The sequence below is a fragment of the Aedes albopictus genome, chromosome 3 (genome assembly GCF_035046485.1).
Source record: "Aedes albopictus strain Foshan chromosome 3, AalbF5, whole genome shotgun sequence".
In the NCBI taxonomy this organism is placed as follows: Eukaryota; Metazoa; Arthropoda; class Insecta; order Diptera; family Culicidae; genus Aedes; species Aedes albopictus.
This window is the reverse complement of record NC_085138.1, coordinates 128,578,191-128,593,710: the sequence shown is the minus strand read 5'-3', so window position 1 is coordinate 128,593,710 and position 15,520 is coordinate 128,578,191. Positions and strand designations below refer to the sequence as shown.

At 42.5% G+C, this 15,520-nt stretch overlaps 1 protein-coding gene across 2 annotated transcripts in view; it reads left to right on the top strand.

The window, feature by feature from the left end:
* The window catches only part of LOC109416447 (diacylglycerol kinase eta), a 403,302-nt gene that overhangs the window by 306,721 nt on the left and 81,061 nt on the right, over positions 1-15,520 (top strand). For both annotated transcript variants that reach the window (XM_062843031.1, XM_062843032.1), the window contains one exon: positions 11,479-11,559. In XM_062843031.1, the coding sequence (XP_062699015.1) occupies positions 11,479-11,559 (81 nt within the window). The remainder of the gene's footprint in view (positions 1-11,478; positions 11,560-15,520) is intronic.

Sequence of the window (15,520 nt, the reverse complement as noted above, 5' to 3'; positions counted from 1 at the left end):
TGTAAGCCCTTGACCTACCAAACAACATTGTCAAAGACACCAACTTTGTAAGTGACCAGAATTCTGAGATATATTCAATTTAAAATTTGCTTGACCTCTAGCACCGCCTAGTGGTATATACAAAAGCATGCTAAGTTTTAAAAATTGCCTAAAACATTTTTAGCAAGTTGTATCCTTTTATAAAGTCCACCAAAACTATTCAAATTTTGATTACTTGTTCCTCAACGAGTTTGATTTAATTGGTGCAAATTTGGGATTGATTGATTATCTAACTCTACACGAAATTAGAGCCCTTCTATCTATATCTATTTTTTGACTTCCGTTTATCAAATTACTGTACCTTAGGACTAAACGAACCGCATTGCATTTTTGACGTTTTTAATTGCTCAAAAATCAATTATTTATGGAAACTTTTGATTTATCTATGAATTTTTTTATTTGTTTATGGAACTTTTGTTATTTATTACTGCTTACACCCCTGTTTCTTCACTGGGACTTTTGAAATTATTTATGAAGAATGATCACTTTCTTATGAGTCGTTTATATTTTGACCGTTCCGCACTTTGCGAAGGGTCCGCAAATCGTCCTCCACTTGATCGACCCACCTAGCTCACTGCGCACCACGTCCTCTAGTACCGGTCGGATGGATCTACAGAACCATTTTAATCGGGTTGCTATCCGACATCCTGATAACATGACCCACCCACCGTAGCCTACCGATCTTCGCGGTGTGGGCGATGGTTGGTTCTCTCAGTAGCTGAAGCAACTCGTGGTTCATTCGTCTTCTCCAAGTCCTTTCTTCCATCTGCACTCCACCGATTTTCTTTGCTGGTGTCGTTGTCGATGCTTACCAGTGAGCCCAAGTACACGAATTCTTCAACCGCCTCGATTTTATCACCGTCGATATAAATTCGAGGTGGTGGGCGCAGTAATTTGCCTTCATGTACTATGTCTTCAATTCGACAGATTAATAACATCCGATTCGCCAGGCTTCATTCTTTAGTTGGTACGTTTCCGTCATCGTCTTCAAAATCATCATCGAAACTAAGCAACTGAATGGAATTCGTGGAAATTGTTCCACTCGAGTGTATCCCCACTCTCCTTATTACACCCTCTTGAGCAATATTAAACAGCAAGCACGACAGACTATCACCTTGTCGTAAACCTCTGCGAGATTCGAAGGGACTCGAGAGTGTCCCCGGTACTCGAACTACGCACATCACTCGATCCATCGTTTCCTTGATTAATCGTATCAGTTTATCCCGGAAACCATATTTGTGCATAATCTGCCATAGTTGGTCTCGATTAATTGTATCATACGTCGATTTAAAGTCGATGAACAAGTGATGTGTGGGAACGTTGTATTCGCGGCATTTCTGCAACACCTGGTGAATGACGAACACTTGATCCGTCGTAGCGCGTTTATCCATGACCAGCCTGATATTGCCCCACAAACTTTCTTGCAATCGGTGATAGACGGCGGCAGAAAATTTGAGAGAATATCTTGTAGATAGCACTAGATAGCAATCTTGCGCGAAAGTTCCCGCAATCCAACTCGTCGCTTTTTTGTAGATGGGACACACAATACCTTCCATCCATTCCTCTGGTAATACTTACTTCTCAAAATCTTGGTAATGACCCAGTGTAGTGCCATAGATAATTTCAAGACCTCGATGTATCAAAGAAAACCATTAAATTTTCTGTGTCCAGTCTGGTACCCTATAAATATTCATTGCCGTGTATTTTTTTTGTGTAAATTGCCTTAGATATTTTTTCTTCCTATTTGCAAAAATGGAAGATTTATCCAAATGCTTTCAAAACTCAACTTATCATATGTCCACATAAGCCAAGAGCTCTTTGTTTGAAACCTTAAAGTAGACATGTTGTCACTATGAGGGGAACTCCAATAAATTGGTCGGAGGAAGTTATGTATCTAGGGCTAGATAAAAACTTAACTTTTAAAAACCACATAGAAAGTATTCAAACTAAGTGCAATAAATACATTAAGTGTTTATACCCACTTATAAATAGAAAATCAAAACTTTGTCGCAAAAAGCAAATTTTTGATTTATAAAAAAAAAAATAGACCGGCTATGTTGTACGCTGTCCCAATATGATCAAACTGTTGCAATACCAGAAAGAAGCAACTTCAGAGGATTCAAAATAAAATTTTGAAAATGATTCTGAAGTTGCCTCCCTGGTATAGCACAAATGAGTTACATCAAATTTCTAATATTAAAACATTGGAACAGATGTCAAATAAAATCATTGCAAACTTTCGTCAAAAATCGTTGCAGTCTTCTATTACTACGATTAGCTCTTTGTATAATTAGTTTAAGTTAGGTTAGGGTTAGGATAAGTTGAAAAAAAATGTATTTCTGACACGCAGGTGAAAAATAAAGCCTGCAAAAAATCTTAACTGCTACAGCAAATGAAATGTAATATGTTATTAATTAGTATTGATAATAGCTTAAATTTATTTCACCAAATTAGGATGATAGTGTGTTATAATACACAGAACACCTAGATTAAGTTGAAGAATGTAAAAATTGATTGAGATACTAATAAAGATTATATATAAAAAAAAAGATGATGGCTTTGTTAAAATTGTTGCTTTTCTATATGAAGTGTTTTCAGGATTCAGGAACATTTTGGCTAACGTCGACAAAAAGTTTATGAGTACATATTCGACGAGAAAGGCACTATCACCACTAGGTGGATTAATCTGGGTTTTTCAACCTTCCTTTGCTCTTTCTATGAACGCCCCGTGACCGCCATTGCCATAGTTACCGTTATTATTACATTTTCTTTTGCAGAATATTGGTTCTGAATAACGCCTCTAATGAATTTTGAATGAATCAATGGATTAATGTTACAATGGAATGTGAGAGCGTCTCCCATCCATTTTGTGTGTTGCATAAATATTACTTACATATGTAAATATCAATATTAAGGTGGCCCACACTTATATGAGAAACAAAAATATCTAAAAATGCCAAGTCTTACCTCCTCAATCAGTTGTTTTAGACTCCCAGAAGCTACGTTCAACATTTGAGCAAAATCGGTTGAGTCTAAGGGGGCGCTCAAAACGCTTGAAGTTTGTATAGGAAAACTTGGCCAAATGCAGAAATTTTAAGTTTTCGAATTTTGCTGCTAGGCGGCGCTGTGAGCGTTCAATAATCAAACCCTTTGGTATTATTGTAGGTGACTATATGCCAAACAACTTTGTCGAAGACCGCAAAGGGATCCAACGTCTGTGAAAAAAGTTTAACCCTTGGTAAAGTGAGGATAAACTTTATTGTTGTTTTTCCAATACATACATGGAAAGGAATAATATCAATAATGAAATCTCAATACTTTGCCTCACTTTGCCTAGGGTATAACTTTTTTCACAGCCGTCGGATCACTTCGCGGTCTTCGACAAAATTCTTTGGCATATAGTCACCTATAATAATACCAAAGGGTTTGTTCATTGAACGCTTACAGCGCCACCTGCAAAATTTGAAAACCTAAAATTTCTGCATACATTTGGCCAAGTTTTCCCACACAAATTTCAAGCATTTTGAGCGCCCTTAGGCTCAATCGATTTTGCTCAAATTTTGAACGTAGCTTCCGGGAGTCCAAAAATACTGATTGAGGAGGTAAGACTTGGCATTTTTCGAAATTTTTGTTTTTCATATAAGTTGCCTAGGGTATAACTTTTTTCACAGGCATATTGGATCACTTTGCAGTTTTCAAAAAAGTTGTTTGGTGTAAGGTCACCTACAATAATACCAAAGGGTTCTATCACTGAACGATTACGGCGCCACCTAGCGGCAAAAAAAATGGAAAACCTAAGATATCTGTATACATTGCCGGCTGTTCGGGCTCTAAAGAAATTGATCATCAATATTAATTTCTATTCCCGATCAGCCTAGATAGCCGTGTAGTGGCGGTAGCAGTTACCTCAACTGGCTAAGAATATCACTACGGATTGCCTAATCCGGTGGTAAAAGTCCACCAAACAAGCGACCCCTAATTCATGGTGTTAAGCGTACCGTGCCTAGGAATGAATGGTTAGGGGGGTCTAATAAAAACTTAACCGTGAACGGAGCCTGTGGAGTACCAGGGCACCCTCCACAGTATGTTGCCCTTACTGTGTTAAACGGAGCAATGACGCAGTGGACCTTATTTGTCTCCGGGATAATCGGCCACTTTTCTTACGTCTCAATTCCGAGGCTTAATAAAAGTGGGTGAATGATTTTTTTTTATGGCAGGAATTAAGTTCGTACAGGTAAACCTTCATCACGCAAAAGGTGCTTCTGCTGTGTTGAGTCGAAGGTTTAAAAAAGAAGGACTGGAAGTGGCGCTTATTCAAGAGCCGTGGTCCAACAAACGAAAGATTCTTGGTGTTCTGACACAAAATAGTAAACTATTTTATGATGAGCAACAAGATTCTCCCAGAACCGCTGTCTTAGTACGCAAAACGTTAAAATGCTATCCTATTACAGAGTTTATCAGAAAGGACATTGTTGCGGTCATGGTAGAGGTACCAACCACTAGAGGTAAAACTGAGATCGCTGTGGCTTCAGCTTACTTTCCTGGTGATGTTCCTGAGGTACCTCCTCCTGAGATCGCATCATTTGTTCAATTCTGTAAAGAAAACAACAAATCGTTTATCATTGGCTGTGACGCCAATGCGCATCACACGGTTTGGGGTAGTACGGATATTAACAGTCGAGGTGAGTCACTATTAGAGTATCTGTCTTCCAACAATATAGACATTTGCAATAATAGTGATAATAGTGATAAACCTCAAATGTAATCAGACAAGAGGTCTTGGATCTAACAATGTGCAATGCTGCAATCTTTGACAAGATCACAAACTGGCACGTGTCAGATGAGATTTCTCTATCTGATCATAAACACATAATCTTCAATTGGAGTGGTGGAGATTACTCTAGAACCGCATTTAGAAATCCCAGGAGGACAAACTGGGATCAATATGTAGAATTGTTGAATACGCATTCATTTACAATGGGAGAAACTATTGATTCAACCCAAAAGTTGGAATCATTTTCTCAAAGGGTAAATGAAAGTATCATCAATTCCTTTAACGGAAGTTGTCCCACCATACAATCGTCTTCTACTAGAGACGTGCCATGGTGGAACTTTAAACTGGATCGCCTTAGAAAATTTTCTCGTAAAATGTTCAATAGAGCGAAACAAACGGGAGATTGGACTCAGTACAGGAAAGCCCTGACTGAGTACAACAACGAAATACGAAAATCTTAAAGAAAGTCTTGGATGCTGACATGTGAAAACATAAACAGCACTCCTGTAGTTGCAAGACTACAGAAAACGCTCGCAAAAGATCATTCAAATGAATTGGGAAACCTGAAGCGCGACGATGGAGCTTTTACCAAAACTCCTCGTGAAACTTTGGATTTAATGATGGAAACCCATTTTCCGGGTTCGGTTCTAAGTGTGGATTCCAATGATACTATATCTCTGGAAGGTGAAGGATGTCCTAGTATAAACTCTTCGGAGTCAACTAGGACAATAAACACCACCTCAGATTTAGCTGATGAAATCTTCACGAAGGCCAGAGTGGAAAATGCAATTAGATCTTTTCAGCCTTTTAAATCTGCAGGAGTTGATGGAATATTTCCAGCACTGATTCAAAATGGAGAAGCGGTGTTGGTACCATCACTAATTGAGATGTTTAAGGCTAGTTTAAGATTGAATTACGTTCCATCAAAATGGAGACTTGTAAAAGTTATCTTTATACCAAAAAAGGGGAAGCGAGACAAGACGCATCCCAAAGCATACAGGCCAATTAGTCTTTCTTCAGTTTTGTTGAAGACTATGGAAAAGGTTTTGAAGGATTTTATCAATTCTTCTTACATAAAAGACCATCCCCTATCTGACTTCCAGTTTGCTTATCAATCTGGTAAGTCAACGGTTACAGCACTTCATTCGCTAGTAACAAAAGTGGAAAAAACGTTTTCAGCAAAAGAAATAGCTCTATGCGCCTTTTTAGACATAGAAGGAGCATTTGATAATGCCTCCTATTCATCTATGAAGCGTGCCATGGAGAACAAAAACTTCGACCAATGTATCATACATTGGATTTATACTGTGCTTGCAAAAAGAGAAATCACCTCTGAGCTGGGAAGTTCTTCTATAACAGTAAGGGCAACGAAAAGTTGCCCTCAAGGAGGAGTCCTCTCACCACTATTGTGGTCCTTAGTTGTAGACGATCTTCTAAGAAGTTTGAAGGAAAAAGGTTTCGAAGTTGTGGGCTTTGCAGACGATATAGTCATAATAGTGAGAGGAAAGTATGACGAAACTGTTTCGGAGAGAATGCAAAGGGCCCTAAACTATACACATTCATGGTGTATTAAGGAGGGCCTTAGCATCAACCCGTCAAAAGTCGTAATTGTCCCTTTCACTAGGAGAAGGAAGATCAACCAAAAAGCTTTTCGGCTTGGAGGGATACAAATTCATCCTAGTGATCGAGTCAAATACTTAGGTTTGATACTGGATGCTAAACTGAACTGGAATGCTCAAATTGAGTCCGTGATCGGTAAGGCAACAAGTGCGTTCTGGTTATGCTCCAAAACTATTGGCAGGAAGTGGGGCTTGAAACCAAAAATGATAATGTGGATTTATACTGCCATAATCCGCCCAAAAGTGACGTATGCTTCGTTTGTCTGGTGGTCAAAAACGAAAGAGGCTACCACACAAACAAAGCTTGCCAAAATTCAACGTCTTGCGTCCATTGCTGTTACAGGAGCGATGCGAAGCACTCCATCAAAAGCTTTAGATGCGATTCTCAATCTGCTACCTTTGCACGAGTACGTGCAATTAGAAGCAGAAAAGGAATTGCTGAGACTTGAACGAGTTGAAATGTTTATGCCAGGTGATCTTGTAGGTCACCTGAGCATTTCACAATACTTCCAAAATAGGCCAGTAATGAAAATGATTAAAGACTGGATGAAACCTGTGGAGAACCATGATGTTCCTTACAAGTTGCACGAAACAACTCGTGCAGATTGGGAAGTCGGAGGTTCCACTGTTCGTCAAGGGTCAATCAAATTCTTCACAGACGGCTCAAAGGTTGGAATAAAAACGGGAGCGGGAATCTACGGCCATGGAATACAAATTTCAGTGGCAATGGGACACTATCCTACGGTGTTTCAAGCAGAGATTCTTGCTATTTTGAAATGCGCAAATATCTGCCTTGAGAGAAAATACAGATACGCAAATATTTGTATTTTCTCAGATAGTCAAGCTGCACTAAAAGCATTGTGCGCTTACAAATGTACTTCAAAGCTTGTCTGGGAATGCATTCTTTCACTGCGCAGGCTGTGCCAAGGGAATTCAGTAAACTTATACTGGGTTCCAAGTCACTGTGGCATTGAAGGAAATGAAATGGCAGACGAGCTTGCTAAAAGTGGTTCCAATTTACAGTTTGCTGGTCCAGAACCATTCTGTGGTATATCAAACTGTACAATTAAAATGGACCTGAAACGCTGGGCTGAGCAGAGGGTGATATCCAATTGGATGGACGTCAAAAATTGCAATCAGTCAAAACGATTTATAACACCAAATGCTTATAAAACCAAAAAGCTCTTAGAGCTCAACAAGAGAGCTCTATGTACATACACTGGCCTAGTAACTGGACACTGCCCGAGCAGGTATCACTTGAAAAATATTGGCCAAATTCAGAGTGATATCTGTCGTTTCTGTAATACGGAACGTGAAACCTCGGAACATCTGCTTTGCAGTTGTGGTGCTTTATACACGCGCAGGCAAAGATTTCTAAATAGTGGTTGCTTGCAACCCAGTGAGATCTGGTCTGCAAAACCTGGGAAGGTCTTGGAGTTTATTAATTCCATTGCACCTGACTGGGAGACGACGCGTCGTGGCAGTAGCTGATTACTTGACACATGGTAATTAGCTGGCTAGATGCGAATATCAAAACGGGACATGCCACAAAAGTTCAGCCTATTGGACGCAGTGGCTTAATTTCCCCAACAGGGGAGGAAAAAAAAAAATCTGTATACATTTGACCACGTTTTCCCATACAAACTTCAAGCACTTTGAGCGCCCCCTTAGGCTTACTCGATTTTGCTCACATTTTGAACGTAGCTCCTGGGAGTCCAAAACAACCGATTTAGGAGGTAAGACTTGGAATTTTTCCAAAAAAAAAATGTGTGGACCACCTTAATAGGCAGTATATGACAATATACTGTATATATACAATCACAGCATAAGAAAATCTCGGATAAAACAGGCAAAAAGCACATCGAGTACACTATGTAAAATGTACTGTGTGCTCATTACCGATCATCGTACGATTATGATTCCAGGAATACTAAGGCTAAGGCTTCTTAAAAGTTAAATTCTTCACTTACTTTTATATATAGGGTAGTGGAGGTATTTTGGACCGGGCAGGTATTTTGGCCCACCTAGGGAGTTTTATGATATTTATCACATAATCTCTACTAAATCTTGGTATTTTTTTATTGGAACACGAAAAGTATTCAACTATGTGATGACCTTTATTTTGGATGTCAGTTAAATATACTGTTCAGTATCAAAAATAGAGAAAATGTTTTCACTTCCTATGAAACGCACGGAAAAGCACCAAAAACAAAGAAGGTGACAAATTTGTAGTCGGCTTCGAAGAGGCATTAAATTTTACAAATAAATATTTATTTCATGTGAATGTAGTTAGGAAGGACCATGTAAGAACTCTAAATAAACTGTTCTTATCTTCGGTGAAGCGATAATATTTACTAAAATGGTGGTTTGAGGTATGGCCAAAATATGTTCAACATAATCAGATGTGGACATATTTTGGACCACCTGTCAGATTCATCTCTCCAGTTCCTTCTAAAGGGATAAAATATTCATGCCAATGTAATGTACTCTTAAAAACAGATAAATAGAATAAGTTGGGACCTCCCGTGATCTGGGTTGTTATACGTTTATTTTACAATGAGATTGTTGTGGGTTCGGTTTGTTCTAACAACTTTTCGCCAAGTTAAAAATTTTGATTCGATTTGTGTTCTAACAACTTTTTGACAAGTTGAAATTTTCACTTGTTCAGTCATCCAGTTTCGAAAAGATGTTCTTGGCAATCAGTTGATGACTGAGACAATGTGTTATCTAATGTATGTTTGACAATTTACGTATCATTCAAATTACTTTATTTTTGATGGCCTTGCCACTCATTACAATATGTGAGGAACGCCTTTATATTTAGCATAATCACTAGACTTTCACACTTCTATAAAGCGTTACGTTATTTGTGCATGGTGGCTGACGTCATGCAATAGTTAATAAATACACGTTTTGCGTAACATTTTTATGAAACATCATACTACAATGCGTAAATACTGGCAATTGCAACAAAATTTCATCTTTTTTACCGTTACGTAATTTTTAAACGTTCCCTACCTCAAAAAATGAAAAGAAAAGATGTAAACTTCACGCAGTTTGAACTATGTTTAAATTTTTGCTGAGGTGGCTTTCAGTTCATCAATCAATTGAATTTTAATTTGGTGGGCCAAAATATGTGCACTTGGTGGTCCAAAATAAAGTCAGGTGGTCCAAAATAGAAGCCCGAGATCCTTCAGAAGTTTTGATGTTTCTTGTATTTTCTACAACAATTTTGAGTTCTGTTTGGCCTTTTCCGGCAGAAAACATGCTGCTCTACGTAATGCCTACTGAAATTATTCATATTTTGAAGTGGAAACCTTCTTTTTTCGCTGAAGTGTTCATCCACTTCCTAAAGGGGTCCAAAATACCTCCCTTACCCTACTACATATACATTTCATACCATCTTCTCATTCTCGATCAAGTGATTCACCATTCAAAACTGTACTGAAGTCGTTCCGTAGCAGATTCGATTAAAGTCTGTTAGGTTTCGCTTTTCACCAATATCACATTACACATTTTGATGAGTTGATTATGGAGCTTTTCTAAACCTGAATTTGATTGGCAATTAAATTTTTGTTTTCTGAAAATTTCGCTGTCAGCTGTGGCTTATTTAAAAGACGTTTCGCAGACGCAGCCACGTGAAGCGGAAACTTTTCATTAATGGCGAATTGTGCTTCCCTTCTCTGTATTAGCACACCCCACGTGTAATAATGATGCCATTAAACCGCGCGGCCATAAAATTGTCAAGCACTTACCGAACATAATACCTTACCGCCAGCAGACGTGGAAAGCTTCGTGCTTCTTAAAAAGTTTCTTATCAGCTCGAGATGTAGCTGCTCTAGAAGGACGACAAGATAGTAGCAGGACCGGGACGGCAAAGTTAGAGCACGCCATCAATACACAAGTGCCCCTAAATCAGAATCCGAAGCGTGCGCGTCTATTCTGGGAACCTTTCAAGTGCCTCCCCAATCAACGACGCTCGACGACTTCGACGAGTTCTCGAACTTGACGAGCATCAGTCAACGTCGAGAAGAGTAATTAACGAACGGGAAATCTGTTGAGCTCAGCAACCCACAGCAGCCGTTTTGCTGATTGCTGTTTGCTTTTCTCTCTGTCTATCGGTTTTGTTTGATATTTCTTCGCTCTTTTTCCTGTGATATTACGACCCAACAGACAAACAATGTCAGCATGATTAAAATCAAACGAATGTTCTGTGTGAAACTTTTTATATTTTTTTTTGTGTCTGGAGATTAAGGACACTCTTCCAAATATTCTGGCATGGCTACCGCCATGAGTAGCTTCTGTCCCTTTTCAGCCAAACAGTCCACACACTAAAGATCCCTGTAGTTAATCCCAAGCAGTTTTCTCATTGTTTTTTTATGTATGTTTAATTGATCTCGTGATACTGAATCAGCAATTACGAGCGGTGAATCAAGCTTAAGCGACATTAAATCTGAAAGCAGAAAATTTTGATTTGCATTTCACTCGTTAAGCTACTGAAAAACATTGTTCCTAAAATAATAATAATAAAAAAAAAAAACAAAATATTAAACGTAGCAGAAATACATCCAGTTTCGATTATATTTTTTCCCGGTCACTACTTTCTATGAAGTGGTTGTTGAATACTTACAGATCTTTTGATCCCCAATTTAATTTTTGCTCTATTCCTACCAATCCAGTCAGAAAGTTCTTCTGCCCCTCATTTAAAGCCACATTGAACCTGATTTCATTGAGCTGACGACGTTGAGCCATTGGGCAAACACAACCACCACCCACCCAACCCAACCAACCAACCATCCAAGCGAATGATAGTCATAATTAAAAGGATATTAAATGGTGTTCTGTTTGCCTCGCGGGCAGCAGTGTAGCAGCATGGTGTCGTCAGCTCGAGCTGTGGTTTCGCTAACAAGCACTTTTCGCGCTCATTAAAACCGGCAAGATTTCGCTAGCATTTTATGCGCCGCGCCACTTGATTACCACGAATAGATTTCTGATGGGCTCGCTAACGGCTTTCTGTTTTTGTTCTTCTTTTTCTTTCCGTTGCAGAGCGAACTATTCGATGAAATCGATCTCTCCAATCTGTGTTTTGCCGAGTGCAGTACGAAGAATGCCAACCATAGCTTTCAGGTGAGTAAAATTTCCGTTACGTACGCCTTTATGCTTAGTCTTAACTATTTTTTATCATATATTTAGTATTACATCAAATTCAAGATAAAACTGAATCAACGATATTTCTCCATACACGATTCGAGGCTGCCGTTCTCCATCCTCGGTCAGGCCCAATGCTCGCCAACACCAACTTTGCTGGGTTTTTGTTCGGCATTCTTGCAGCATGACCTGCCCATCGTATCCTTCCGGCTTGGGCCACCTTCTGGGTGCTGGGTTCGCCGTAAAGTGCAGCGAGCTCGTGGTTCATCTTTCGATCACCTTACGTTCGTCCGTCAAAAGGCCTCCGTCCTTAACCCTGCATATTGCAGATCGCGGCACGAAGCCGTTGCGGGATGCGTTAAGCTTCTGGTAGAACTTCTGTGTTTCTTGGAAACTGCACAGCAGTTCCATTTCTTCGCACTCCGCTTCTTCCAGGCAGCGTTTTTTCTCTCCCGAAAGAGGCGGGTCTGCTGTTTCCGCTTCTGTTTGTAACGTTCTACGTTCTGTCGGGTCCCTTGCTGCAGCATTACCGCCCGCGCTGCGTTCTTCTCCTCCAAAACCGTTCGGCACTCATCGTCAAACCATACGTTCCGTAGATTCCGTTCTACGTACAACGTACGTAGTGCACTCTGCTGCGTCGTTAATGGCTGCTTTCACTGTACTCCAGCAATCCTCTAGAGGGGCCTCATCGAGCTCGCCTTCTTCTGGCAACGCGGCTTCGAGGTTCTGCGCGTATGCTGAGGCGACATTTGGTTGCTTCAGTCGTCGTCGGTACCGTACATTGTTGATGACGGAGAGTTTTGGGCGCAGTTTGACCATCACCAGATAGTGGTCGGAGCCGATGTTGGCGCCACGATAGGTCCTGACGTCGATAATGTCGGAGAAGTGTCGTCCGTCAATCAAAACGTGGTCGATTTGAGATTCCATCTGCTGTAGTGATCTCCAGGTGTAACGATAAGGCAGGCAGTTGGAAAAAGGTGCTATGTATGGCCTTATTTCTGGTAGACTAGTGGGCGCTTAACTTACCAATCGTCTGTCTGAATTCCTCCTCCTGGCCTCCCTGAGTGTTTAAATCTCCAATGATGATCTTGACGTCGTGGCTTGGGCAGCGGTCGTATTCGCGTACGAGCTGCGCGTAAAATACACCCTTGTCATCATCAGTGCTTCCAGAGTGTGGGCTGGGTGGTGTTCGCGCTGCAAAAGCCGCGCTTCAGACCGAGATAAGAGCAAGCAAAAAGGCCTGCTTTGAGGGTCTCTGTCAGAGTGCCAATGCGAACCCGTGGGGTGACGCCTACAGGATCGTTATGGTCAAGACGAGAGGTGCGATGGCTCCTACGGAGAAATCTCCAGAGATGTTGGAGGGGATCATCAGAGGGTTTTTTCCGCATCATGATCCTAGTCCTTGGCCTCCTTTCGTAGGACAGCCGGGGACTGGGGCTGGCGATGAGGAGAGGGTCACCGATGTGGAACTTGTTGGGATGGCTAAGTCCCTTAGCGTAGGTAAGGCCTCAGGTTCAGACGGAGTTCCGAACTTGGCCTTAAAAGTAGCTATTTCAGAGGCTCCCGACACGTTCAGGTCTGCAGAAATGCCTGGACGAGGCGAATTTTTCCAGAAGCTTGGAAAAGGCAGAGCCTGGTACTATTGCCAAAGGCGGGGAAACCACCCGGAGACCCGTCGGCATATAGACCAATATGCTTGATTGACACGGCGGGGAAGGTGCTCGAAAGGAACATCCTGAATAGAATGTTGAGGTTCACCGAGGGGCGAAAATGGTCTTTCAAGCAACCAGTACGGCTTCCGGAACGGGAGGTCCACCGTAGACGCTATCTTGTCGGTTACAAAAACCGCCGAGAAGGCACTCGAGCCTAAGAGGAGGGGAATTCGCTTCTGTGCGGTAGTGACTCTAGATGTAAGTAACGCGTTTAATAGCGCCAGCTGGTCTGCTATTGCCGATGCGCTCTTGCGTCTGGGGATACCGAGATACCTGTACAAGATTCTCGAAAGCTACTTTAAGAATCGTGTACTAGTTTACGACACGGAGGTGGGTTGGAAGTGCTTTCACATAACCTCAGGAGTCCCGCAAGGTTCCATCCTGGGTCCGGTGTTATGGAATGTCATGTACGACGAGGTGTTGAGGTTAGAGTACCCAGTGGGAGTGGAGATTGTCGGATTTGCCGACGACATTACGCTCGAAGTCTACGGTAAAACGATCGAGGAGGTGAAGTTGACTACCGACCACTCGATCAAGGTTGTGGAGGCGTGGATGCGGTCCAGGAAAATGGAGCTGGCTCACCAGAAGACAGAGGTGACGGTTGTTAACAACCGGAAGTCGGAGCAGCAGACGGAGATCAATGTAGGAGAGTGCACTATCCTGTCAAAGCGCTCCGTCAAACGGCGTGATGATCGACGATAAGCTTACATTCGGTAGCCACGTCGATTATGCCTGTAAAAGAGCCTCCACAGCTATTGCGGCACTGTCCCGGATTATGTCCAATAGCTCTGCGGTGTACGCCAGTAAGCGCAAGCTTCTAGCTAGTGTTGCTACGTCCATACTTAGGTATGGCGGCCCGGCGTGGGGCACCGCGCTAAGTACTGAATGCTACCGACGGAAGCTGGAAAGTACTTACACAGGCTTATGTGCCTGAGGGTTGCGAGCGCGTACCATACCGTGTCACACGACGCTCTCTGCGTCATTACTGGTATGGTGCCTATCAGCATTCTTATCAGTGAGACCATGGAGTGCTTCGAAATACGTGGCACAAAAGGCATACATAGGACTGCCAGGATGGTCAAATGGCAGCGACCGTGGGACAGTTCCACCAAAGGAAGGGGTACCCATAGGTTGATACCGAGGGTAGATAGTTGGATTAATAGGCCCCATGGAGAAGTTACATTCCACCTGCCACAGGTCCTTAAGGTCATGATTGCTTCCGACAGTATCTACACCGTTTCGGGCATGCGGATTCTCCTGAATGCCCAGTGTGCAATGGTTTAGAGGAAACGGCGGAACACGTTTTGTTCGTGTGCCCGCGTTTTCGCACAATACGTGACCGCATGCTTGCCACATGCGGAGAGGACACAACTCCGGACAATTTGGTTCAGAGGATGTGTAGGGATGATTGGCTGGAACGCCGTTTCAACGGCAATCACACATATCGTCTGGGAGCTACAGAGGAGGTGGCGCGTGGACTCGGAGAATGGCTAGTCCAGATGCAGTACAAGAGGTGGTCCAGGGGATCGAAGTCGGCTTCGTAGGTCATACCGGTGCCCTACGGTCGAGATCGACCCTTACAGCGATTAAGTGGCCGCGGATAGGAAGTCCCGGTAGCGGTGCTGTCGTGGCGTCGGTCTACTGGGTTGGATCCGAGCCCGCGGTTGGAAAGGGGTCACCGGCAAGGGTCGGGGTAGGTGAGACCCTGCTGTCTGCAACCTTCGAGTGCATCTGATAGGGCCTGAAGGGTAGTGATACCCTTCCTTACGGGCAGGTCAGATCGGGTTGCACGTGGGCATCAGTTCTTGATGTCTGCCAAGCAGTTGGGCGCGTGGCGGGGTTGACCCTGCTCGCCTTCCGAGGACAAAGAGAGTGGCGAGGACCACTCGGGAAACTGGCTAAGCGCCAGCATGTTATCGTGATGGACTCTCCAGAGTAAGTCATCGATGTTCGTTGCTGCTAGGCTACGCAGCTAGCCTTTAGTGTGCGATGTGCACTAGCCCCTCTCTGAAGCAATGCCTTCTTGGTGGTTCCGGAGAGACGTAGGGTTTGGCGACCATAGGTATGTGTTTAGTGGGTACGAGGAGAGAGTAGTCCTGGCTTTTACTATTGTTGTAGAAGACGGCCTCAGCCCCACACTATCCGCACCATGGATCCTGTCCAACACACCTCCTGCAGTGCTATGATGCCGAACCCGCGGTCCTTCAGTAGATCGGCGAGTATGCGGG